This window comes from Trachemys scripta, chromosome 4 (genome assembly GCF_013100865.1).
Source record: "Trachemys scripta elegans isolate TJP31775 chromosome 4, CAS_Tse_1.0, whole genome shotgun sequence".
NCBI lineage: Eukaryota > Metazoa > Chordata > Testudines > Emydidae > Trachemys > Trachemys scripta.
The window spans coordinates 61,456,306-61,482,200 of NC_048301.1; the positions used below are offsets into that span (position 1 = coordinate 61,456,306).

Genomic DNA, 25,895 nt, shown 5'->3' on the forward strand with positions numbered 1-25,895 from the left:
ATCAGAAGGGAAGAAAAACATCCAGCATCAGGATGTGAGGTGGTGGGGGGAGTCTCCCTGAAGGTTCCAAAAGCTTCAGAATTGCTGTTGCTGCTCCCAGCTCCTGTTGGGGAGAGGAGGCTCTTTGCTCCCAAGGGGCTAACTTCACTTGTGGTTTCTTTCTCCCCCAGCCCATGTGACTAAGGTTTGAGGGAGAAGCATGAGCCCCGGTGCCCTGTGTGAGAGGGTGGACCGGGACATGGGGGGAGTGGTGGGGAGAGCCCAGCTAGATTTCACCAACCACCACCCTCTCTGTTGCTGCTAATGATGCTTTTGATGATTAAGCCAGGCACATAGCCCTCTAAAGCGCCATGCTTGCAGTGAGATCAGCAGTGGTGGTCATTTGTGCCACGCAGCGGTCATGACAGGATTGGCGCTAGACCTTCAACATAGGGCTTAGGTGGGACTGAAGGGCTGGCGCCCCACACAGGGTGAGTGTTACCTTCAGTCAGGCAGCGTCCCATGCGTGTCTTTCCCAGGGCAGCCCCAACGAGAAAATCATCTTCAAGAACTGGAAAATGTGACTGGAAAATCACTGAAACTGGCAGGGGCCTCTGGGGCAGGTGTTGTGCCTGAAGCAGTGTTTAGTCCATTCTCGTTTGCTGACTAGATTTCCAGGGGATGATGTCCCTTTAAATTGGAACAAGATCACCATAAAAGAACAAAACAGTTTTTTGTTTGTTTTTGTCTCAAAAATTGCTTTTTTTTTTTTTTTTTAAATCTCTGGACTGATGCTTGTTGTGGCCGAAAGTTGGCCCATGACCAAGGGCACAAAAGCAGGGAAATAGGGTTATTTATAGAAATGCTGACAGGCCCTAAACTATAGAACTGCAGAACTAATGTCATTTTGTTCCAGGCCTGTGCCTGAGAGAAAAGAAAAGTGGCTGACTTTCTAAAAATAGCTAGCTGGCACTGGATACACTTTGTGTGGGTGCTCTGTGTGCAAAATGCCAAGAGTGGGTCATTAACATCTCCCTGGGCTGTGGTAGGCTAAGCTTATAAAAACTTTAAATCATGTCATATTGCAGAGAGCCAGTTGGAGCTCTGCTTTCTACACATAGGAATCTCTTGCTTTGATAGAAGCACCTGACACAAATTCTGCAGGGACATGGGCAGAATGATCTAATAGGTTTTCTATCTCTAATGTTTATGATCATGTTCTCAGGGGGACCCTTAGGATGTACTCTTTGTACATCCTTGGGGTGGAAGAATTGCAAAGCTAATAAAAACCAGTGCTCTTATAACACCAGAATGCATCTAAATACTCACGTTCGCAAATATATAATTCTGCCTCATGCAGTGCTGTCAATAAGACGCCTTCCACAGATAGACATGGGCTGCAGGGTGAGGAGCAGACACGATCCGTGCCAGTCAATATTAGGGAGGAGGAGTCAGAGCAGCCAGCTTCAGCAGTGTTACTGAGCATGCTCAATCTGTGTGAACATGCTCAGTACAAGCCAAGTAGCAAATCTGGGGAGGCGTGACCTCGCATGCCCCCTCCACATATGTCACCTCTGGTGAGGAGGCAACTCTTGCTGTCTTTACTCAGGCTGCAATGCTTCCCTCTAGTTCAACAGGAAGAAGGGATGTAACGGGGAACATCTGGAGTGGGGTCCAGTAGCTCTAAGACACGCACTTCCCTTCCCTCCAAGCCTATGGATAAATTGTGCAGTTGACACTCCTTGGTTCAGGAGGGGTCAGAGCTAAGGGGATGGTCACTCTGCAGCACTAACCCCTTCCATCATGCACAGAGGTCAGACTGGGCTGGTACATGGTGATTCACCATTCCAATACATCTCTGCTGGTCCTAGAAGTTTCTGTAGAATTTAGTTTTCCTTTTAAAAAAAAATTTAAAAAAATGAAGGAAGTTTCTAGCCTTTCTGGTTTTAAAGGAGACTTTCTGCATGTGACCCAAAGTGATACCTTCAAACAGACTGAAACAATAACTTTGAGAGAGGTGTGAATTGCCCTCCTTTGTCTCAATGTGGCATTATCATTAGGTTCCAGAGATGGTCTGAAAGTGATTAAGAAGATGTGAGTGCTGATAAATGGACACCAAATTACCGTTTACACCGGTGCAACTAACGCTCTGATAGCTTTTACACAAGCATAGGGGTATTAGCCTCCGTTTCCTGGATTTATTCCAGCTTAGGAGTTTACACTGTCTCCTTACATTTCCCCAATTTGTTACATTAATTATTCTTCATTCCATTAAAAATTCCACACCAGGGGTGTACAATTCAACCGATACAGAAGGCCCAGAAACACCCTCACCAGACAAGGCTCCACCAGCTATAAGAATGTCGGACTCCCTTCCCCCGGCACCCATCAGAGCAGATGGGACCCATGGAGAGAGGTTCCTCCTGTTCTCAGTCCATTGGACTGCTACTTTTTCCAATCACTGGTGACCAGAGTAGCCAACAAGAATTCCATAGAATTCCTCAGACCCCTCACAGATCATTCCCCTCAGCCTCCTTCTCTCAGAACCTGGTAAAGCCACAGTCAGATGATGGAGTTTATCAAGCCAGTGCCAAGGCTGGAGAGATGCCCAGGGACCTGTTCCACATTCTTCTCCCATCCCCAAATAGTTGGGAAGCATTAAGGTTATCCTAGATTTGAAGAACTGGAAGAAATGAGTAAAAATATCACAATTCCAATTGAGACAGCAATGGGTATTTAGAGACCATATATCAGCTCTCATATCTTGTTGCTGAAGTCACTCCATTGCTCCATACACTTCCTGATCAAGCAGGTTCTAAGGTGCTCCTGTGCCTAGGGATATTTACAATATAGGGCTTATCCTTTGGCCTCACCCCTTCCCCAAGTATATTCCCAAAGATATTTGTTCTGGAGGCAGCTCTCAATCAGAAAGGGGTTCATATCCATCCTTTTCTGGACAGCACACAGCAAAGAGCACTGTCAAAACAGAAGCTAGAACCAATGTTATGATTAGTTTCCTCCATGAATGGACTCATGATGAACTTCCAAAAAGTCATCTTACTCAGTTTCACTTACAAAAAACATCAGAGTCACAATTAATGTCAAGCTCCTCTACTGTCTTTCAGAAGGCCATCAAGCCTGTGAGGTATGCTTGGCATCATGTATAGATATCTTGGCCTGGACAAGACTACACACTTCAGAGAGAAAACAGAATGAAACCTGTACACGAGACCACCCTTGTTAAGCAACCTCTTGTCTTAAGAATCCACGCCAATACATACTGAATGAAATTCTGATCTCATTTTCAGTAGGGTAATCTGGAACAACTGCATTTACTTAATTGCCACGGGTGTAACTAAGAATAGAGTCCACCCACATGATACAGGTCTGCTCCACCTTTGCTAGAAGATCATCTCAGTTAAGCAACCAGGTTTTAGATGATCAGTTGAGTAGTTGCTTAACCCAAGTCTCTGTGTTGATAAGATTCCCCAAGGCACACAAAGTACAGCAAGATTGTTCTATTAACTTGTAGGAGGAAAATATCTCGGTGAGGTGGATTAATTCAGCTTTTGTTTGTCAAACATAGATGGTCGCCTACTTTCTAACCAGTGTCTTATCTTCCACCTAGATGGCCAGAGACAACCGCCCTATGGGACATCCTGGGTCCCTGTGGCTTTGGGCATTCTCACTGCCCTGGTTACAGCTGTTGCCCTGGCACTCATTCTCCTTCGAAAAAGAAGAAAAGAAACTCGGTTTGGGTAAGATAGATTCTTTTCAGGTTATGGATGCTGGTGAGGGTGGTCTTCAGCTCCCTCTCCACTGGGTTTTTCATTCACTGTTTTTTATACTGAAGACTTGTGGCAGATTGAATATTTCTGCTCCTTGTTTGGAGCCATTGCATTGTCTGATAGATTGGGGTGGAGATACCCCTGTAGCAAGGAATGGCCTGTTCATTGTAATTTTGTGCTTCTGTTTGCCTCCTAGACAAGTCTTTGGCACTGTGATCGGCAGGGGAGAGCCAGTGGTCCATTTCAGAGCAGCCAGGTCTTTCAACAGGGAAGGCCCAGAGCAGATTGAGGCAACATGTAGGTAAAATGGTCTGAGTGACTCTTTCCAACAAGTCCCATTCACATGTATATCTTGGTCTCGCTCACCTTTCCCTAAAACTCACTCTTTAGGATGAAAAACTGGGATTAACTTGAATGAGGCTCCAGACGTAGTGTGAGCAGGTGCTGAGCATGTTTCCCTATACCAGTCTCATAGCTATTAAATGCTAAACCTTTGTCTAATCCAGCTCTGGGAAAAGGCTGTCAATAGGGCTGGACTGTCTTGCGGACAGATGTCCACAAGAGTCTAGGTTGAGGCCACCGTGTTGGATTTGAAACAAAGTCGACGGAGGTGAAAGGCTAGTATGTTAGCCTACTTAGTTCCATAGCTTCTAGCATTTGATTTTACACTAAGAGAACATCTTCTGGCCGCTATCATTCCATACTACAGTGCAAAGCTCAATGGGTCTGATTCGCCACTCCCCTGCACCAGTGTTACACTGGTATGACTCCATTGAATTTAAAGTCAGTGGTGTAATGGAGATCAATCTGTCCTAATAATAATAATAGAACAGAATGTAGCATTAAAAATAGCCCTTCAAAATGTGGTACAAACATGAACTAATTAATCAGTATGTGGCAAGGAAGAAATATTAGGCTGCTGTTTACAGATGAGGCACTGAGTCACAGTTAAGTGATTTGTGCAAGAGTCAGATCCAGGATTAGAAATTCCATCTTCCAGTTCTGTGCTCCACGCTCAAAGGGGTGCAAAGGGGTGATTCCTTGGAGTGGTGCTGCATTGCTGGACTAGGATGGTTGCAACACATTCCTTTGAGTCTGTTCTTCTGGAGTCAGAAATTGCTCTATTGCCCTAATGCCCATCATACATTGGGTATTATCTTATCCATCCTCATCAGGCACAGGGAGACTTGTAATGTGTGTAATAACAGCTAAGGGCCAGATCCTTAACCATTGTAAACTGGTGCAGGTCCACAGACATTAGTGGAGATAGGCTGATTTATACCAGCTGAGGTCCCAAACACCCTCTGGGAAACTGATGCAAGTCTGGCTCCTCAGTGTTATTTACTGTACTCTTGTATCCCACTTGCTTTTGGGGTTACCGAGAGCAGTGTTTCATAGCATTTCCATCACTGTCTCTTTGGCCCTGAAAGACCAATTTTCACATGCCTGAAAGTTATTGGCTTCTTGTCTTACATGAGGCTTAAGGATGTGAGAGGAGCCCTCCCTTTTCCCAGGTCACCAACATATAATGTGGGAATAGGACTGAAGGGCTGGATTATTGGAGCGTGCTAAAGGGCTGGACTCACTGCATGTTCTCATAGAACCTTTTGTCATGCATCCCTCTTTTAATCCTTCCTTCATTTTTCCAGTGGACAGCTTAGGGATCAGTGATGAACTGAAGACCAAACTCAAGGATGTTCTAATCCAGGAGCAGCAGTTCACTCTGGGAAGGATGCTAGGCAAGGGTGAGTCTGTACCAAAACCTGAACAAGACCTAATACACTCTGATTAATGCCCCATCTATTTCAACCGTCACCAAGTCAGGGGAAGCGGTTACAACCCTTTTGTCCCTTGATCATGTTAAACGTGGTTAAACGTTGTAGCTTAGATGGGCACTAACCATCTCCTGGGTTAAAACAATTCAAGGCTTTGGCTTGGTTATGGGGATGTGATTAGGCCGCATCTACACTACAGCTGTTAAGAGTTTTTTAATCAGGTCACAAGATTTAGTTATAGCTATCGCACACATAAGGTTTTACACAGTACTCCTGGTCCACTGGTATGCAAACTTCCCAGGTGTTTTAAGCTAAGGAATATTTGCTTAAATTTCAGCCATCCCTTCAATTTACAAATGTATACAATGCAACTAAATGGTATGGAAGGAGTTCTATAAAAATTGTATTACAATATGCTTTCTTTAGAGTCTTAAACGAAATAAGACAGCACAGAGAATATGAGGCACTTTACAAAAAAACAAAAAAACATCCCAAGACCAAAAAATTATATGGATCCAGCTTCAAATGTTCTCAGTCTGGGGCTGTTTGAATGCAGGATTTGGGTTTAAAGCATTATAGGGGTAAGTCTGCAGCGGGATCTGAATTTTACCAGAATTTGAGGGTGTTCAGCTTTAGCGTTTTAGTTTAGGTTAATCACTAAAAAACATGAAGCATTTAATGAAAAGGCCAGCAATTAATCCAAAAAGAAACCGAAATCAGGCGGCATAGGCAATGGAAAAGGGAGCTGGTTTTCGTTTTGACATAAACAATAGATTTCTAAGATTAGATTTAATGCAATTCTCTTCAATCCTGCTCCAATGAGACTGTTCCGCCCCCCACACACCCACCTCCCCTGCCTCCAAAAAATGTGCTTCTGAAAGTCAGTTTCATGGTAGGAGGATGATCTTTCTGCAGAAGAAAATGGCTCAGATCTTGATGCCGCTAGGCAATAGAACTTGGGTAAAATTGGTTTGGAGGCAACATGTGCCTGCCTCTTGTGTCTGGATTTCATTGACAGGTACAGAGGGTCATCCCACTGTTGACCCATCTGGCCAGATCCTCTGACCCTCCTGGGCTGCTTCCATGGTACAAATGAGCTAGACAGTTGCCCTAACAAGACACTTGGACATTCCCTTAGTCTGAGAGAATCCTTAGCTGGCATAGGCCTGGTGCGTCCAGTTCTGCACCACCTGATCCAGGCCCCCAACCCCAATTTTCAGCACAGGGGTGTTGTGGGGGTAGGAGAGGGCATGGGTGCAGTGGGTGGAGTTCCTTGTGCTCTGATGATCCCCGGCTGTGTAACAGCCTTTGGTTGCCCTTAGGGACACCATAAAGATGGCTTTCAACCATCTTTTACCCTCCACCCCCTGCCACTTTGGGTCCTGTGACCTGATCTATTGTGCTGTGATTGTGGAATGACCACATACAGCACTGGACATGGCACTGGGGAAAAGCTAGCAGGAAGAAGCTGACATCTATCAGGTCCTTTCACTTGTGGTGCAGATGCCAGAACCACCTTGCTCCATTTTTTCACTCTTGCTCCAGTCCTGCTTACTTGGCAGCATTCCAATCTGAAACAATATACCTCAAACCAAGTGCATTCGTCCACAAGATAAGTGGTTATGAAATCATGTGGATTTAGCAGCTGGAACTTATTCCATCAGGCAAATCAAAGCTAGACTGAAACTAATGCAAACTGATACATTATATTTGTTTTAAATCTGTGTTATGGTTTAAAACCACTTCAGGCCAAAACAACTTTAACATGGTGTAGCCAGCCATGCTTTGTCTACACCGGGGCCTTGTTTCCACTGGAGAAATTTACTGGGGCAAACACCCCCTCGATCGATTGACATGTGCCTCCTGTCCACACACAAGTGCTGGAATAGATTGTCAGGCCAGCTATAGTCAGTGGATGTTAATCCCTGAATTTGCAGAGATAAGGCCTGATTGTGTCTTGGTTTGTTGATGAATCCCACTGTCACGGTCATCTCTGACAGCTGTCACCTTGGAGAGCTTCCTCAGATGAAAGCTTCCTTAGTTCTTCAGCTGAGAGACCCCTCTCTGCACCAGCCAAGCCTGATTCAGCCTTGCCTCTCTCAATATCCCCTTTCCAGAAATACTCCTCAGCTGTGATCCATGATCCTCCCTCCAGCTCTGCACGTCCTCAGTCAGCAAAGGATTGCCAGTTGAAACTGTCCCCTACCTAGCATACCTCCATCACGGTATTTTCTTTCCCTTGGTCATGCTGCTCTGGCCTCCCACTCACACATATGCTCATGGGGCTGCTGTAGGAGAAATGGAGCTGGTAGCTATACTTCTTATAGCTCTTCAGCTCCCAGCTCCTCCCTCCGTGATCCCTGGAGTAAACGTGATGTGAATCATCTGTGCTAGCGCTGTCTCCTTACTGCCTGCTCTGGTTATTCCACAGGCGAGTTTGGGTCGGTTAGAGAGGCGCTACTGAAGCTGGAGGATGGTTCTTTCCAGAAGGTTGCAGTAAAAATGTTGAAAGGTGGGTGAAAGCGGGGCCACTTGAAACACTTAAAATAAAATCACTTGGAAAGATTACATTTAGGCTTGGAAGGATTCGATTTTGAGTGGTAAATGTCTGTCAACATTGATTTCATCATATATGCTCCCACTGAGCCTCCTCACTTGTTTGTTAATCCCTTTTCTTTCCCCGTGATCTCTGTCCATTTCGTCTTTTAAAAAATATAAGCTCTTCAGGGCAGGGACCATGCCTGCTTATTTTTGTACCCCACCTAGCACATCCTGGGCACCACCAGCAGCAAATAGTAAATATTATTGCTACTAAGTACAGAGAATGCCACTCAATTCCTTGATTCTGTACCATAGTAAGTCCTATGGCATGGACAATTCTGTCAAGTCTACTTGGCCTACACAGGTAGCAACGAAGGGCCAAATCCATCCAAATATATCCTGGAGTAGATGGATGAAAGTCTCTGGGCCAAATTCAGTGGTGAAATAAATAGTAACATAAGTTATGTATCAAGCGTAAGTGACAAAATAGCAGAACGCCCATTGATTTGGCATTCAGTGGACGTACAAAACAAGCCCAACTTCCAAGTTGACTGAGAAGCGGGGCTGTAACTGGAAGAGCAACTACCGGATAAAGCAGATAAAATAAAGCAAGACCTTTTCTCACATACACACACTCCCATACTAGCCTGCGCCACACCATCCCTCTCACTCCTGGAGCCAAAGTCAGACGTGGTGTAAATGGGTGCAGCTGCCATTGACTTAAACAGAAGTTATGCTTGGAGCTGAGTTTGGTCCCCACTGATACAAGACTGTAAACAACACTCACTTTGCATTTATTGAATGCCAGATTAGTGCAAGTTACACTGCTTTGCCATTTACAAGCATTTTTCTGACCAGCTTGTAAACCTCTGGGTCTGAATGTGATCTCCCAGTAGGTCTTAAGAACTCCCACCAAATTCAGCAGTGACATAAAGGAAGGGGAAATGACATGCTGCACTGAACCCTTAGCTCACTTCACAATCTGGAATAACAGCAGAAAAATCTAGGAAGCTGCTCCAGATTCATACTGCTGTGATCAGATTAGAAACTGGTCAATGAGTAACTTTCACGCTCCTTAATGTCACTGCTGAATTTGGTCCAAGATCTCCAAGGCTGCTGGTGCCAAAGAAATCATTGCTCCTGAAAATTAAAAGAAACAATACTGCTAAGAGATATAAAAGCATTGATCTTTTGTGCCACCAAGGTCATGTATTAAATGGTCTCCCCCATTTTGGACTGGGATTCCAGACTATCTAGTTGGTTGGCAACATCTCTAATCCCTTCTGCCAGGCTATCACCTCACCCCCCTCCCGTTCCCCCATTATAATTCAGTTCCTTTTTAGCTAATTAATTCCCACGTCTTTAAGCCCCACTCATGATTTCTGTGGCTTCCAATGAAAGCTGTTGCTGAGAAAAGAGCTGCTAATCGACAGGTCTTTGCTCTGCCAAGAATGAAGTCACTAGATGTCCCTGATGTATGCTTGAGGCTCTCTCCCTGTTCCAGCTTCTGTTCTCCCCCCACATCCCAGGAGAATGTGGCAGGCTAGGCTTTGTTGTGAAATGTTATCTAATTGTGCGTCTGAGACAATGTGTTATGCCTCACAAAGCAAGCTTCTGATAATCATGTCTCCTAATGCTCCTCTGAGTCACTGAGGAAAAATCTCGTGCTTCTGCCTTTCAGCGGATATCTTCACCTCAAGTGACATTGAAGAATTCCTGCGAGAGGCTGCCTGCATGAAGGAGTTTGACCACCCACACGTTACTAAACTGATCGGTGAGCCAGCAGCAGAGTTCTATGGCACAATGTAGTTCCTCCTGCCTTGCCGGATCTCAAACTGCTTCATAAACTATACACATAAATGTATGCGGACTATGCAACAGCACTGAGATGCAGCCACCTTCTGGAGTGGTGGGCAGCAGCGTTCAATTGGCCCTTCCCATTCTGCGGGATGTGGATGTTGCTCTTTTCCAGGCCTACCGGGAGTTGACGTGTGTGTAATTATAGACGTGTGTGCATGCACACACATATTTTTAATGCAGCTGTAATTGATTTCTCTTAAACCGTTTCTCCGTTCTTCCTTGGCTTTTGGAAATCCATTCGGCAACGTTAGCCACAGATGGCCTGGCTGAGAAATGGCTTGTGAAAGGGATATGTTAGATGGGTCAGTGGAAAAATAGGTAAAAAATAAACCTTTGTTATCCGTCAGATTAGAAACTCCTAAACAATGAGGAAGGAGACAGCAGGACATTTCCTGCCTTGCTCTAAGGCATTGTGGGACATGGGGCAATGCAAGCAAAACTCCGCGTGCTCTGTGAGGCAGGTCACCACCTCCTTTGGAAGGATCCTAGGAACTTTAGGGCCCAGGCCTGGAAGGAGCTGAGTGCCTCCTGAGTTGTGTTGAGCACCTGCAATTCCCCCTGAAGTAGGAGTCTCTGCACCTCATAGGGTCAGGCCCTGAGAGGGAGGGTGGCACATGGAATTCAACCCTCCAGAAATGTGGGTGACCGTGTTTTTCCCCAGACTGTTAAGAAAAGGGAGAGACAAGTGTAATGCCCTGTTCAGGATGGATCTGTTTGCAAACTGCTCTTTGCTGTGTGCTCTCTCACCCCAGGAGTCAGCCTGCGGAGTCGCCCTAAGGGTCGGCTCCCAATTCCCATGGTCATCCTGCCCTTTATGAAGCACGGAGACCTCCATGCTTTTCTGCTGATGTCCCGGATTGGAGAAAACCCCTTTGTAAGTCTTTCTCTTTGTACATTCCCTCCCAGGAGGAGGTGGGTTTGGGAAGATCACATTCACACTGGTGCAGGTTTTTATCTCTCAAAGGAACTTGCAAGGGGCTAGAAGGTTTTGATCTCACTGGAGACTCCGGGCTCACAAGGTTCTAAAATGACTTTACATTGTTGCGCTTGCATTGAGGACAAGCTGCCTCTCCACTGCCCCCAGTGTAGACCAGGGGGTAAATGCTCCCGTTTGGTCCTGAGTGACTGGAATGTTCCAGGGACCAATCTAGAACTGTGCTTTCTTGCAGAATTTGCCTCTTCAGACACTACTCAAGTTCATGATTGATATTGCCAGTGGGATGGAATACCTGAGCTCGAAAAACTTCATACACAGGGACCTTGCTACTCGGAACTGCATGTAAGTGGGCCAGGCGCTTTCAGACCAAACAAAGGCTAGGGAGGGAAGGAGGCAAAGCCTTCGTAAGAGAGAGAGAAGAGAGAAAGGGGTGAGAAGCCCCAGGAAGTCACAGGAAGGGGCAGTAGCCTGCCTTCTCCTGAAGGGTTAGCCAGATACAGTCCTTCCCTCCAAGAAAGTGGCAACAGATATGAGGAAGCTAGGACCTGTTAGCCATGTAGGGATTCATAGATTCCAAGGTCAGCAGGGACTGTTGTAATCATCTAGCCTGACCTCATTTGTAACAAAGACCAGAGAACTTCCCCAAAAGCGGAGCTTTTAGAAAAACATCCAATCTTGATTTACAAATGGAAACTCTACCACAACCCTTGGTAAATTATTGCAATGATTAATCACTCTCACCGTTCTTTCCCATCGGAGGAGTGGCATATCCTCACAGGTGACTCCTCTAAGATTCAGCGAAGCACCCAAACTGAACTCTATCTCCAGCACTCCCGTCATTGGGCTCTGGGTGTATTTTGCAGGGCTGATGTTTGGTGGGGTGCATGTTATGTTTTTGCAGCATTGTGTCATTCTGATGAGACATCGTCAGGTAGTGATGCGAGGTCACAATACAACATACTGAGCAGAGGGTGGATTGGGCTGTGATAAGAGAGAGGAGCTTTTAGAACTGCCAGAAACTGTATCAGCTCTGAGGGCTTGATAATGAAGATGTAAAAACTAATCTAGGATTCCCCAGAGTGCACATGGAACCCTCTGGTGACATACGGACCCTGGCCCACATGGAGGATTTTCTCTTGAAATAATAAAATTGTTGACAACTGTGCATGATGCAGCATTGCAGCTTCTCTCTCCCAACCACCTGCCTGCTGTGAGGAAGGAGAGGGCTTTGTTTCTCATCCCTCCTCCTCCCCTGGCTACTTGGGATGGAGCAAGGGAAGGAACCAAACTCTTTTTTAGTAGAACTGGTGTACATCTAAATAAAACCATTTCCAACCCATTAGGCACCTGTCTGCATCTTTAGGCACTTAAATATCTTGGAAAAATTTGGCCCAGACAGCAGAAGCTTAAGTGCACCGTTTTGCACAAACACTGTGGGGACGGGAGACAATTCTCTCTGGACCCTTTTAGGTGGAAGTCACTCTGCTCCCACACTTACAGAGTCGTAGTGACCCCCCTGTTAGTCTTTAGGAACTGTACTGAGACCTCCAGCCTATTTCACATTGGCCACCAAACGGGGATGACTTGGGGACACTACCAACTCTGGGCCCTGTTTGAGTTGGTGAGCTAAGGCTGTAAGGTGCTCTACCTCATTACAACTGCCCTGAGCTGGCCAGTCTTGGACATATTTCTAGCTGCCTGAATGTAGCCAGTAGTTGCCTTCTTACTCATTCACATTTTCCCTCAGGTTGGATGAGAATATGAACGTGTGCGTCGCAGATTTTGGGCTCTCTAAGAAAATCTACAGTGGAGACTATTACCGTCAGGGCTGCGCCTCCAAGCTGCCAGTGAAGTGGCTTGCTCTAGAAAGCCTTGCAGACAATCTTTACACAACACATAGTGATGTGGTAAGTTTTGCTCTGGTGTTTGGAGCCAGGACCAACTCCCCTAGAAGCCAGTGGGGATTTTTCCGTTGACTTCACTGGACAGTGAATCAGGCCCGTGGTGACAGAAGAGGACCATGTGAATGGCTGATGCCTTGTGTGAAGGGATGGGCACATCTCCCTTCTGGCTTGGATCATGATATCAGAACTGGAGAATCTGGGAAATGTTTTGAAGCTGAACAGAGCAGTTTGTGGTGCAAATGTGAAAGCGATGAATCCCCCTCTCCTGGCCCTCTTCTTCTTTCACTCCTCATCATTTCTCATCCCTGGCCACCTTCCCTCACCTCTCTGCCTCTCTCGTTCCCCCACCCCATCCTTTCTATTTCTCCAGTTTTGTTTTTCCTTTCTCACCCTTGTTCTTTTCCCTTTTTCTCTCTCATCGTTCCTTGCCACCAGAAGGTGACATGATCTCACACTCACACACTGGAATAGCTCTGGCAATGCTGTTTCATCCAACAGAGCGCTATGTTGAGGATGACACCACACATCCCTGCCATATTGTTATGTGGATTAAAAGGCCACTCACTCCTTAGATACTCCTCCTTATTACGTTTCACTAAGGAAGTGAGGACAAGCACATATATCTGGAGCTCCTCTTCCTTTCCTCTAGGTCTTCCTTCTGGTTCCCTCCTCTCTCCCTTGCTGCCTTCTGAGCTGGTTTCCCATTGGCCCTTTCCTTTACGTGTGGACCTGCACTGCCAATTACCAGTTATTGACACTGCCTCTGAAGAGGTGGCTGGTGATACCCCAACGGTTCTCAAACTATGGGTCAGGATCCCAAAGTGGGTCATGACCCCATTTTAATGGGGTTGCCAGGGCTGGCATTAGACTTGCTGGGGCTCGGGGCCAAAGCCCCAGCCCCACCGCCCAGGGCCAAAGCTAGAGGGCTTCAGCCCTGGATGGTGGGGCTCAGGTTACAGGCCCCTTGCCTGGGCCTGAAGCTCTTGGGCTTCAGCTGTGGCCCCCTCCCCCGCGCAGAGCGGTGGTGCTCGGGCAGGCTCAGATTTGGGTCCCCCCTCTTGGGGTCATCTAGTGATTTTTGCTGTCAGAAGGGGGTCGCGGAACAATGAAGTGTGAGAACCCCTGCCGTACAGCCTGACTGCAATACTGCATGAGTACTGCCCTCGACCTTGCTGCAGAGTGTGCCCAGCGAGTGACTGATGACACAGCTGCGTGTATCGCTGATTATGAGAAACAGTCCTCTTTGCACACAGCACATCCTGCTGGTTAGACTTCCCCAGGCATTTTCCAAAGATACGGGTCAGAACATACTGAGCCAAAAGTGGCTCATTCCCTTTACTGCCCTAGGCATCGTGGCCAAACTCTGCACATCCCCCAATAGCCCCAAATCTGGCGCAGCGCAAGAAGCTAATTAGCTCACAGCCACCAGTTGGAAAAAATAATGCCCCCTGCCTTGGCAAACAGGGAACCTACGATTTGCTAGCTCTGTTTCCTGTTCTGTTTCAGTGGGCATTTGGTGTGACAATGTGGGAGATTGTGACACGAGGACAAACCCCTTACGCCGGCATCGAAAATGCAGAAATCTACAACTACCTCATCAGTGGCAACAGGTTGAAGCAACCCCCAGAGTGCCTGGAAGACATGTGAGTAACTTGTTCCTTGCTTTGTTTTGACCCCCATGGAGAATCCTCTCTTAATGGATACAGAGAGAGACAGAGTCAGCTGGCATGGCTTCTGTTCACAGTCTATTTCTTTTCAATATTTGAAGATACCTGCTAGAGACAGTCATTGGGCTTGCTACGAACTATAAAGGGGCCAGTTTCTCTGCTGGCGTCACTCCACTGAAGTCAGGGTAGTTACACTGGCAGCTAACTTGGTCTGAGAGCTTGGACAGCATCAGCACTAGAGAGTTTTGCCCCCCTTGCGAAACTATACCCAGGTTCCTTGAAACTCACTGCTACCCACCTCCTCCAGGCCAAAGCCTAAGCAAAGAGATGGGCCTCATGCCATGCCCTGAAGGTCAGGAGATTAATAATCTGGCATAACGATGGGAGAAGCATATCTCAGAGCAGAGGACCCTTTATTGCATTTTCCCTTCAAAGCTAGGCACTGTCATCAAAAGCATCTCTGCTGACCTCAACTGCAGTTGGCAGAATATATAGGAAGAGAGGGGGGCCTCTCAGGTAGCCAGAACCTGCGCTATGTAAGCCTTTATAGATCAGTGTCAACATCTTACACTGCGGCTGGAAATGACAAGGAAGCCAAGCCAGTGTTTGGAATATCCTCAGACCCTGCAGCTAATGCCACTAGGCAGCCACATTCTGCACCAGCTGTAACTTCCAAATGGCCATCTCCACACTGCATTGCTGGGTGATGAAGTGTTCCCTCTTCATAAAATTACATGGAATGTGTGTATCCGGATCTTTCGCTCTATAGATGCTGGCATAAGCCCCCCAGTGCTGGAACAGACTTCTGCCTAGATTGAGCTATCAAGCTGGAGTGAATCCCCTGGGGCTGAAGCAGTCTTTGTAGTTCCTTAGGTCCACCCCTAATACATGCTGACCAATCAGTGCCCTCTACCTGACTCAAAAAGGAGTCTCAAACAGTACCACCCAGAGGATTCAGGGGGCCTGGGGCAAAGCAATTTTGGGGGCCCCTTCCATAAAAAAAAGTTGCAATATTATAGAATACTATATTCTCATGGGGGCCCCTGCGGGGCCCGGGGTCTGGGGCAAATTGCCCCCTTGTCCCCCCGCTCTGGGCAGCCCTGGTCTCAAAGCTGGTAGCAAACACTGCCATCTTTCTCAGCTCCAAGAGGATTACTCTAGTGCATTTCCTAAGGTAAAAGCCTTTTCATTCTGGACAAAGGCATTTGAGAAGAAGAAATGAGAAGCCATCCACGCTGAGCACTCCCAGCCATTGGTTTCTACTTTCCCATTTTCCCTTGAGCATCTTAGTACAAATAATATATTCTCCATTTAACCCTTTCACTAGCCGCCCTATAAGGTTTCCATGTCCTCTGTGGCAGACCACTCCATCACACAGCCCAGCTCAGGGGACGCTTCTGAAAATGTTGGCTTTCCCCTCTCTGTCCCGCTTTCCCCTAAAGTGGTGCCTAGAGAATGATCTGGAGGAGTCCCTGTTTCACGGAGTTGCCTGTCCCCCACGTTGGCTGTTCCACATAAGGGAATGCTCTGGGCTCTTGTTAGTAAGTCATTCACCCTAGTCTTCATGGCAGATCACTTTTTGACTCTTTCCTAGCATTTGTATATCTTTTTGTCAACCCATTGTTTGACTCTGGCAATGAAGCCAAAATATTCAGTGAATGTGGCGTTGCAAAGTAGCGAGCAAGTCAGAGCAACCAGGCTTTGGTCAACTCTTTTGTACGGCATGTTTGTATAGTATGTGGGCCTGCTTCTGACTGGTGTAAATCAGGAGTAATGCCATGGAAGCCAACTTCTCCACTGCAAAATTAGTAACAGGCTCAATAAAGTGCTGTCTAGCTACAGTGAGAAGAGTAAAAAATGCCATCATGCAATTCTGTATTCTTTGTTTCTCACTGAGCCCCATATCGGATTGTTCAGTTTACAAGTTTACAGGTCTATTTGTTTTGGGCTGCTTTTCACTGTAAGATCACGCTCTCCCGGAACAATCAGCAACTATAAAGATTCTGGAATAGGAATTTAGTTGCCAGCTTGGTGGGTGATGCACAAAGAAGAATACAAGAGATCTGGCTTTCTTCCAGCTAAATGAGTTCTGCTGTGCTGATAACACTAAGAACTTGTTTTGTTCCCAGGCTGAGCAGAGCTGAGTTAAGTATAAAACACGTAAGACCTGATTCTGTATTCCTTACCTGAGTAAAACGCGCACTGAAGTCAGAGAGAGTTTGGCCTGATTGAGAACTGTGGGTTCTGATCCACATGAAGCAGATATGTGACAAAGATCCCACTTTTCAGACTATATCGTCACCCTGGCCACCCCACAGGATCTAACCCTTGGAGTATCTGTGGTAAGCTAAAGGTGCCTTCCCCAGTAAAATCCCCACAATAAGGGGCAATACCACCATTGCCTGCCCTCTGGAGGGTGAATCCTGCCTGGCACAAAAGGGGCAGCCTAGCTTTGGGAGGTTTGATGTATGCCTCTCTGCAGTAAGTTCTGTGAGTTTGGCCCTCGTTCTTTAGTGCTGCATTGTAAGAGGGAAGAGCTCCTTCCTGGCTATCTCCCTTTGTTGGCTGTGCAGTAGGTCCAGTGCTTAATTTGTACTAGGGCTGAGCCCCGGCACCTCTGGGCTTTGCAATTCATAGCCCCGGCATCTCTGGGCTTGCTGTGACAGTTATGAAAGTAAAACAATTGCTTGAGCCCTGGCACCACTTTCATTACAAATTAAGTACTGAGTAGGTCTCATTGGAGATCTCTGACTCTGACCACTGCAGCAGATGTTTCCCAGGCATGTCTTGCGCTAAGTGAGAAGATGCTCTCTGGAGAGTAGGGAAGCATGTGTGTGCCATGTCTTCAGCACGTACCGGTTGTAGGAGGTTATTTACCGGCCCTGAAGTGGGTGGTCAGGTTTGGGATCTATTTGATCGCCTGGTCAGTTTGACTAGGACCAGGTTTTTCTAAAAGTTCACAAACTCAGGATAGTAGGTCACGGTTTTATTTAAAAAAAGAGAAGCAACCATGTGATCCCCAGCATCCAACTCTGTTGGCTCCCTGTCTGTTTCAGGACCCAGTTCAAAAGCCATGCTTTTATTTAAGAACCTCCATGGACTTTCTTTATCCCATTTCATGGATCTCATCTTCCCTCCTCACTTTCTCTGCTCTTCTAACATGACCTAGCACTCCTGGTGCAGGATCTACAGTGCCTGCATGGAGGCGTGACTGTCTGGAGGGGGACAGAGTGGGGAGGGGGGTTGTCAGCCGGTGAAGTGTAAGAGGTTCTCCTGCTGAGCCACAGTCAGGAGCTAATAGCTCCGCTCCTGACTCTGACCTTCATCCACTCTGGTACTCATACAACTTCGCCTGTAATGACTGAAGCTCAATTGCTACTTGACCTCAGAAAAAGCAGTCTACGTAGCATGACTGGTACCGTGGCTAATAAATGACTGATCGAGTTTTGCATGCAGAGGTGGAGTGTATCACAGCCATTCTAGGGGGAACACACAGTAATCCTGGTAATTTTTTCCAGAGCAGACAAGGCCATTTTACATTCAGTTATTCAAGCAATAAAGACTTTGTTTCTTTACAGCCCTCTGAACCAGAATAATAGTGCCCATGTTACAAGGGGATGGTGTCCTTTACCAATCAAGTTGGCATTCCATCATAGTAATAGTAATAGCATGGGTGGCAGGTGAACCCCAGGCTCGGGGAGGCTAGACCCCGGCCCGGACCACACCTTCTGCCTGAGGCCCCACCCCTCCTGCGGGAGCCCAGAGTCCCCCCACCTCCCAGTGTGGCAGCCAGCCCCACCCCCACCCCCAGGCTCTCTGAGCACCCCCAGCCCTGGAATGCCAGGGGGGTGAGCAGGTGGCGGGGGCTCCCCCAGCCCAGGAATGCCAGGCAGGTGAGTAGGTGGCGCACGCCTCCCCCCCACCCCTCCGCCCAGCCCCAGAGCACCAGATGGGTGAGTGGCGGCACAGGCTCTCCCACCCCCCCCCCGCCCGCCCCAGCTCCAGAGCACCAGGCGGGTGAGTGGGCGGCACGGCCTCGCTCCCCTACCCCCGGAGTTCAGGCCGGCCCTGATTAGCCCCCCAGCCTGGGGTCCCGTCCATGGGGGGGAAGAGCCCCTGCAACACAGCCCAGGAAGGGGCCTGGGGGCAAAGCGTGGGCAGGACCACGCAAGGCTGTTTGGGGAAGCACAGCCTCCCCCTGCCTTCCATACCCGCAGCCCATGAATAGTGGATGGGTTCCATTATGCCCGAGGAGCTGAGATAACAAAGTTTAGATAGAACCTTTTAGAACTCTGACCAGAAATTGTTGCTCCTAAAAATCTGGCTTCTATTTTGGTTTTGGTTTTTTATTTTTCCTCCTCATGGTTTTATCTATCATTTGATTAGAATCTGGAACAATAAAATCTCTGATCCACTGTTGAGAGTATAAAACACACACTATTGAACAAAGAGCAGTGGTTCTCAACCAGGGGTCCGCAGCCCCCTGGGGTCAGTGAGCCCTTTCAGAGGGCCTGCAGGGCCCCAAGGCTGAAACCCAGTGCCCTGAGCTCCAGCGCTGAAGCCAGGAGCGGTGCGGGGCTGAAGCCATTTCGCCGCCTCCCCCACCCCCAAGCAGGGAGCAGCTCCTGAGTGAGTCAGGGGCTGGAGGTGGCGCTCCCTCCATGGACCCCGCTGTGTGGAGCTGGCTCAAGCCCTGCCAGCCCTTGTCCCCCAAAATAGAAGTTAAACTATGCCTATGCCCAAGGGTCACCTGGCTTGGAGCCCTGAGTTTCCCCCCTCCCCAACCCCCGCTGGGCCCTGGAGTTTTTATAGCATGTTGAGGGGAAGAAAAAGGTTGAGAACTCTTGCCGAGAATAAAAATCTATTACTAACCATTGCATTTATTCGGGGTTCTATTCATGCCAAGCAGCATCGGTGGACTGATGCTCTACCAAATCAGCTTTGTCTGACTGGCTTTTTGATTTTGATTTTTGTGTGTGTTGCGACTCCTGAAAAACCTGCTTCTTGGCAACACTCATTCTGACCAAAGTGAAAATACTCTGGAAAATGTGAGGAGACTAGGAATTTGATACTATTGAACATACTGAAGGCAAATCCTCTCACCCTGTGCCAAGCCTGAGCAAATGGCCTTTGTGTCAGGGAGTTCTGGAAAGGGATGTGTGCTTTTTATTTTTTTATATTGTAGCTGTGTCAATTTACTACCCAAAAAAGCATCTAACTGCTTCTAAAACGTTCTAGTGACACATCTAACTCAACCAAAAAATAAGCATCCAGAATTCAGATTTGACAAATGCCCTTGTTAACTCTCCAACACACCAAAACTAGAACTCTCCCCTCCCCATCACCCTGCTCTTTCCCACTCAACTCACCCCAGAGAAATCCTAGGACTATTCACTGAGGGCTGTGGGTGACTCCTCTGCAAATGTGGCTGCTTGAATTGCCTCTGTACACAGAGATTTTGGGGTGGTATAACAGAATTACTCCCAGAACTTCCACTGGGATAGGGTGGAATTGCATGCCCCCCCATTATAGTTTGTCGGCACAATTGATCCCTAAAGTGGTGGTTGTACCATGTCACTGAGTGAAGAATTGGGTCCTGTTTTGTTGTTAGTGGCGTTGCCACATGATTAATGGGCCGGGTTACTTTGCACACAGACCCACTATATTTTTCAGCTCTCTTTACTCTGTTTGCATTGCAGCTATGATCTCATGTGCAGATGCTGGCATTCTGAGCCCAAGCTACGCCCTAGCTTTGGAATGCTGAAATTACAGCTGAAAATGATTCAGGGGAGAATGTCCATGCTCTCGTCCAGTCAGGATCCTTTATACGTCAACATTGGGGAGGCCAAAGAGACTTCTGGGAGCGACCCTGCCCTGTACACTTCATTTAGAAATTTGGACAGCGGAGAGAACATTGCTGGAGCAGCTGCTGCTGTCACTAGTGACTATCGCTACATCATGAGCCCCTTGTGCCTTGGAAATGACGTTGGAAGTGAAAGGCATCCCAGTGCAGCTGAAGGGGAGGCCAGGAGCCTTCTGCAGGAGCTGGAGTCAGAAGGAGAGAGAAGTTGTTAGCCTGTAAGAAAAAGACGCTCCAGTTCTCTACAATGGGGTGTGTGCAGCTGTATTGCCACGTCGCACTGCTTTCTAAAGCCAGTTAGAGGATGTTTTTAAGCGCATGGGTAGCTATAATTAGGGCTACTTCTGTAGCTAGCATCATCTGTGTGGGCTGCTGTTGCAGACTGCTCAGAAAGATCAGAAATCATAATAACCCCTTGGACTTTTGGGGGGTAGGATTAAAGGTCGATCCCATCCAATGGGAGTGGGTTCAAAGCTACAGCAACCAATGAGTGTTTGTTTGCTCGGCTAATTCTCATTGGCTGCCACCATAGAGTTGAATGCACATACTAGTCCATGAGTGCTCGCTATTTTGTGGATGCTTTTTCAATTCTGGCTGTGTGAGCTTTGGACCAGTAGATCTGGAAACACTGGCGAATAGTTACACTGTCGTTCAGGACATAGGGGAAGAAAAGCCCCCTTGTGTTCACTCAGCAGTACTGCCTAGACCTGTTGCCTACCTCAGTGGTTCTCAATCTGTGATCTACGGAACTGCTTACATACAGTGATAAAACAGCCAGTGTTTTTCAAGCAATGACACTTGTTGCTAGAAGTAGCCCTGCCCAGGGCTCTCTTAGAATTTCCAGATGCTTTTGTTGAACAACGAAACTGAAACCAACGAAAATCCAACACCTTTCTCCACCCTGTGCACCTGTTTTGTGTCTTTCGTTGTCTTCTGTTTGGTATTAATGCAGCCCTGATCAAATGTGCAGCTGCTGTAAAATGAGTTGGTGGGGGCAACCATGCAAGAGGATAGAACCATACTTCACAGGGAAGTAAATCGAGCACTGCAGCGGGGGCTGGCAGCAGTGCGGGGAATCCCTCCTCAATAACATAAAGTGGAGAGGAAAGAAACAGCACAGATACAAAATGAAGGCCGGTAACCATGCATTGACTTCAGCAGAAGCAGGATCCAGCATTTGCTTTATTGCTTTATTTTAATCTCCCTTAACTGTCCCTTTCTTACCTTTTTTATGTAACCAAGCACTGTAGGTGCCACTGAAAAGGTGTGGAATCATTGGGAGCAAAGGGATCAACAAGCAGGGGCGCTGGAACAATTTGTATAGTGGGGGTCTTGAGAGCCATTGAACCAAACTGTAAACCCTGGATATGATGGAAACCACTTCAAGCCAGGGGGTGCTGCTGCACCCCCAGCACCCCTAGCTCCAGCACCTATGTCAATAAGGGGATATCTGTCTAAAAAAAGCAGTCCTCACTATGAAAAAAATTGAGAACCAGGGGCCTTGCTGATTAGGAGGTCTTCAGGCATCTGCAAAAGATCAACCACATTGGAACGTATTCTGTTTATCACTGCAGCCTTCCAGCGAGGGAGAGATTCATATTACAGCTCTCTCCTCCCCCCCGAAATCAGCATGTCGGATACATTATAACTGCAAACAGTCATGTGTCTTGTTTTTTTAAATACTGTAATATTTTAATGTAAATGAGCAAGTGTTTTGTATAGCAGTTCCCAGCACTGCCAGAGACGTGCAGTACACCTTACCCCGGTTGTCTGAATGTTTACAAGACCAGGATCTAGCTCATTTGACTTCCTGTGCCCTGAAGAACTTTGCAGTATCGTGCGTCTTGGGCTTCCACATTGCACTCCCCTCACAGCGAAATGCTGTAAAATTTAATGTTTATACTTTGAAATGAAGTGCTAAAGATGGGACCAAGCTGCAAAATTCAAATCCAGATCTGGAATACGAATACCCAAACTTTGCCGACTATGATTTCCATTTTACCCGTTGTAAGGAGAGGTGCTGATAGCAAAATTCAGAGCCACATTTTCGAGTCCTAATTTAGAACAAAGTCTGGAGTAGTTGGCGCTGGGGTTTTGAAACACAAAACAACAATGTCCTAAAGCTGTCTCCCAGAAGTCCCACACAATAGACTGCACCATCTTATAGACCAGGAAATGTAGGATTTTTCTTCTTGATTTAACTGGTATACAGAAAACAATTATAAGTGAGCAAATAACACATAACAAAGGGTATTGTTTTACCACAGTACCTGTGCAGGTACGTATGTGAGTTTATTGTGAGAGCTGAAGGCCACGTTCCCTGCAGCCAGCTGGGAAGTGGAGATGTACCTATAGAATCTAACTTCTGGAAGCATCTCATTAGTTTTTATTCTTTTTTTAATAATAAAACGTGTACTGTGTCCGAGCCCCAGCCTTGTGTCCACTCCATCTCACAACTGGTGATGTTTTTCTTTAAGGGCATTCTCATTCAAATGAGGCACTGATAAAATTGGTTGGCCTCATACATGATTTCCCCCCGGCCCCTTCACATAAAAACACAATGAGCCAAATCTTTCTCCTCACCAAGCCTGAGGAGCTGAGCTCAGGGCAGGAGGATTCCTGGGAGTGGGGTGGGGATGAAGGAAATTTCCAGCCATCCTAGACTGCAGAACCATTCTGTGTCACTACTGCAGGCATGAGACTGCCACTACCCCTGCTGCTGTGCCCCAGTCTGTGATGGCAAGGGCTAGTGGAGTAGCGGATGTTCCAGCCCAGCGCCTAAGCCTTCCAAATCCACTGAGAAGGAGCTCAGAGGGAACCCCGCTGGGGGATGATCTATAAAGAATGTCAGTGACTTGGATGTGGGCATCTGTACCTAATGGTCAGAGCAGGAGTCAGGCCTTGTGGTATAGGAATCAGAGCCAAAGGTCAGAGGTCAGAAATCAGAGCCAAGGGGCAGAACTGGGTTACCTAGAGTGAGGCAAGGCAGGAGCAGGGCTAGGAACAAGCAGGTGCAGGAGCCATTGGCAAATGCTTTGAGTAGCCACTGAACTGCTGCTGCTGGGCTTAAGAGCCCACCTGCGGACTCAAGAGCCCACCTGCGGACTCTTCCAACCAATCTGCCAGTTAGGCAGCCTACTACAGGCCCGCTGTGGAGCCTGGCTCCAGCTCTGCCTGTGGCTCTGTGCAGGACCTGATTCCTGACAAAGAAGAACTGGTGCCAAAAGAGGAAGGAGGCTAAAAACAGTCCTGGGTGCATTGATACCTTAAGACAGGCCTTGCCCCATGCTCTGAAAATAGCAGCTGAGTGATTCAGGAGGACAGACTTAGGGAGGACCTTCCATACAGTACCTTATCAGAGAAGATTGTGCCCCAAATGGGTCCAGGGGATCTTTGGGACGGACAGCAGAGATATCCCAGCCAATCCCAATTGCCTTGCGGGTTGCTCAAATATTTTGGTGTTGGATTGTTAGGGGCTTCATATACTTGGCTTGTTCCTGCTCCCATTAAAGCCAGTGGGATCTTTGCCATTGAATTCCGTGTCGGTGAGATCTGGGCCACCCGCAGCAAGACTCTGAGTAAAGTCTTAGTCTAATACTTCTGATTTTGCCATTTCTGCCATCGTTTTGGAAGGCTGACTGTCTTCAAAACGGAACCAACTGTTCCCCCTCCTTGCATGGAGCCAGTAGAATAGCACAGACTCCCCCATAATGGTAGTTTTGCTTGGGCTGCAGCTTCACCATAGCATTCCCTCTGGTGGCAGAGCAGAGCAGTCAGAAGGTTGGGCTGCCTGTTCTTACAGTAATGGGAGCTCCACAGGAATCCAGCCTGCAGATTTAAACCTGATCACGCTCCCTCCTACCCACAAACCTCCCTCAGCAATGGGACCACAACTCTTCTCTCCCCTTCTAAGGTCTGCTCAGGCCACTCAGTGGCTGCGGCACTTACAATGCCTTTTGCAAAGTAAATTCTGCTGCCTGGGAGCGGGGAGCATACCCTGCTGCATGATTCTCCCCTGTCTGTGGAGCTATAGCATACTGGCTATGAAGAGGAGAGAGGCAGCTATGTGGTGAGGATGCTGTTGCTGCATAAATTGCTTTCTCCTCTGTGTATGCATGCCCCTAGCCCTTAGTGAAGGCCCCTGTATGCGGCACAGGGATGAAGCATACGCCCCTTTAAGGAGGAAAGAGAAAATGTACTATGGGGGTGATCAGATTTGGGGCCTGTCTACCTAGACACTTTCCCCTTTGGGAAATAATTAAAACCCAGTTACTTAAAATGTTGATTTATTTCTAAATCTCAACAGAATTTCTTAGCCCTGAGTCATTTCACCAAAGGGGAATAACCTCAACCTGTCACTTACCATGCATGATTGTTTTTTTTTTTTTTATGTCAGCAGCTACAGTTTTGGGCAAGCTGGGAGGATTCTTTCCCCTTCTTCCTACAGTACCTTCTTGTAACACTTGGGCCAGAATAGGCCCCCTTTTTGAAACGTTACTGTGCTATTGCGGCTAGTAAAGGCACCTATGGAGTCTTGTAGCACAGCCATGGTCTCTTGTGCAGCTTGTTTATATGTAGGGACTGATCCTGCACTCATTGCAACCCCTCTGACATCAGTCCTATTGCCTTGGATAGAACTGCATTAGTGTAACTAAGGTCAGAATTTGGGCCACAAGTTTGATGGGACAGAATAGACGTTTATTGATGTGGCCGGACACGTCTGCAATATGAGAATAAACCACTAACCCAGGCAAATGAACCATTCTCCCCACCACCGCCACCCCCTTTTGCTTTGGCATGCACTTAGTCAAGTCTTGCAGGCCTTACTTGGTAAAAGCTCCTATTGAACCACAGTTTTGCCTGGCTAAAATCTTGAGCTGGTCAAATAATGGAAAAAAGCATGTTTGCAAATATATTCCTGAATAAATGACTTGAACTCCATTTGGCTGTTATTCACACTATCCATTTTATGTCAGTTTTCAGCCAACTGCCAGCATTTGCCAATCGCCAGTGTTTCAAGAGTCCATTGCTGAAGTTTGTTTATAAGCTTTTCTATGACGCTCATCGTCGGTATCAGAGACCCACATTCATGGATTGAGCATTATTTGTTAGTCAACATTCATTATGCTCCTATTAAAAAAAATCGGTTAGCCAATCAAAGAGCAGAAAAGACAAATGGCCCTGCTTCTCATTTATTTGTTCTCTTAGTGTAAAAGGACCTTCGTGTCAATGAGCATTAAGACCGTAATGACTGTAGGTTTTGAGCCTGACAGTTGTAAAATGTGAAAAATGGCTGTGATTCTGCTTTGGCACAGTCTCCTATTCCATATAGCCTCAATCTTGAGAGAATATAAGATGTTCCATTCCTAAATCTGTGTGGGCTGGGGAAATAGGATATTCTCCGCTCTGCCCACAGTACCATTGAAAGCAGAGTATCAGAGGGGTAGCCGTGTTAGTCTGAATCTGTAAAAAGCAACAGAGGGTCCTTCAGATGCCATCTGAAGAAGTGAGGTTCTTACCCACGAAAGCTTATGCTCCCAATACTTCTGTTAGTCTCAAAGGTGCCACAGGACCCTCTGTTGCT

At 47.2% G+C, this 25,895-nt stretch overlaps 1 protein-coding gene across 3 annotated transcripts in view; it reads left to right on the forward strand.

Annotated features, from left to right (window-relative positions):
• Positions 1 to 25,252, forward strand: part of TYRO3 (TYRO3 protein tyrosine kinase) — a 55,720-nt gene extending 30,468 nt beyond the window's left edge. For all 3 annotated transcript variants that reach the window (XM_034769122.1, XM_034769123.1, XM_034769124.1), the window contains exons 10-19: positions 3,608 to 3,737; positions 3,964 to 4,064; positions 5,417 to 5,512; positions 7,974 to 8,054; positions 9,765 to 9,857; positions 10,696 to 10,817; positions 11,113 to 11,222; positions 12,628 to 12,787; positions 14,291 to 14,427; positions 20,151 to 25,252. In XM_034769122.1, coding sequence (XP_034625013.1) covers positions 3,608 to 3,737; positions 3,964 to 4,064; positions 5,417 to 5,512; positions 7,974 to 8,054; positions 9,765 to 9,857; positions 10,696 to 10,817; positions 11,113 to 11,222; positions 12,628 to 12,787; positions 14,291 to 14,427; positions 20,151 to 20,526 — 1,406 coding nt within the window. In that variant the 3' untranslated portion in view covers positions 20,527 to 25,252. The remainder of the gene's footprint in view (positions 1 to 3,607; positions 3,738 to 3,963; positions 4,065 to 5,416; positions 5,513 to 7,973; positions 8,055 to 9,764; positions 9,858 to 10,695; positions 10,818 to 11,112; positions 11,223 to 12,627; positions 12,788 to 14,290; positions 14,428 to 20,150) is intronic.
• Positions 25,253 to 25,895: the final 643 nt, after the last annotated feature.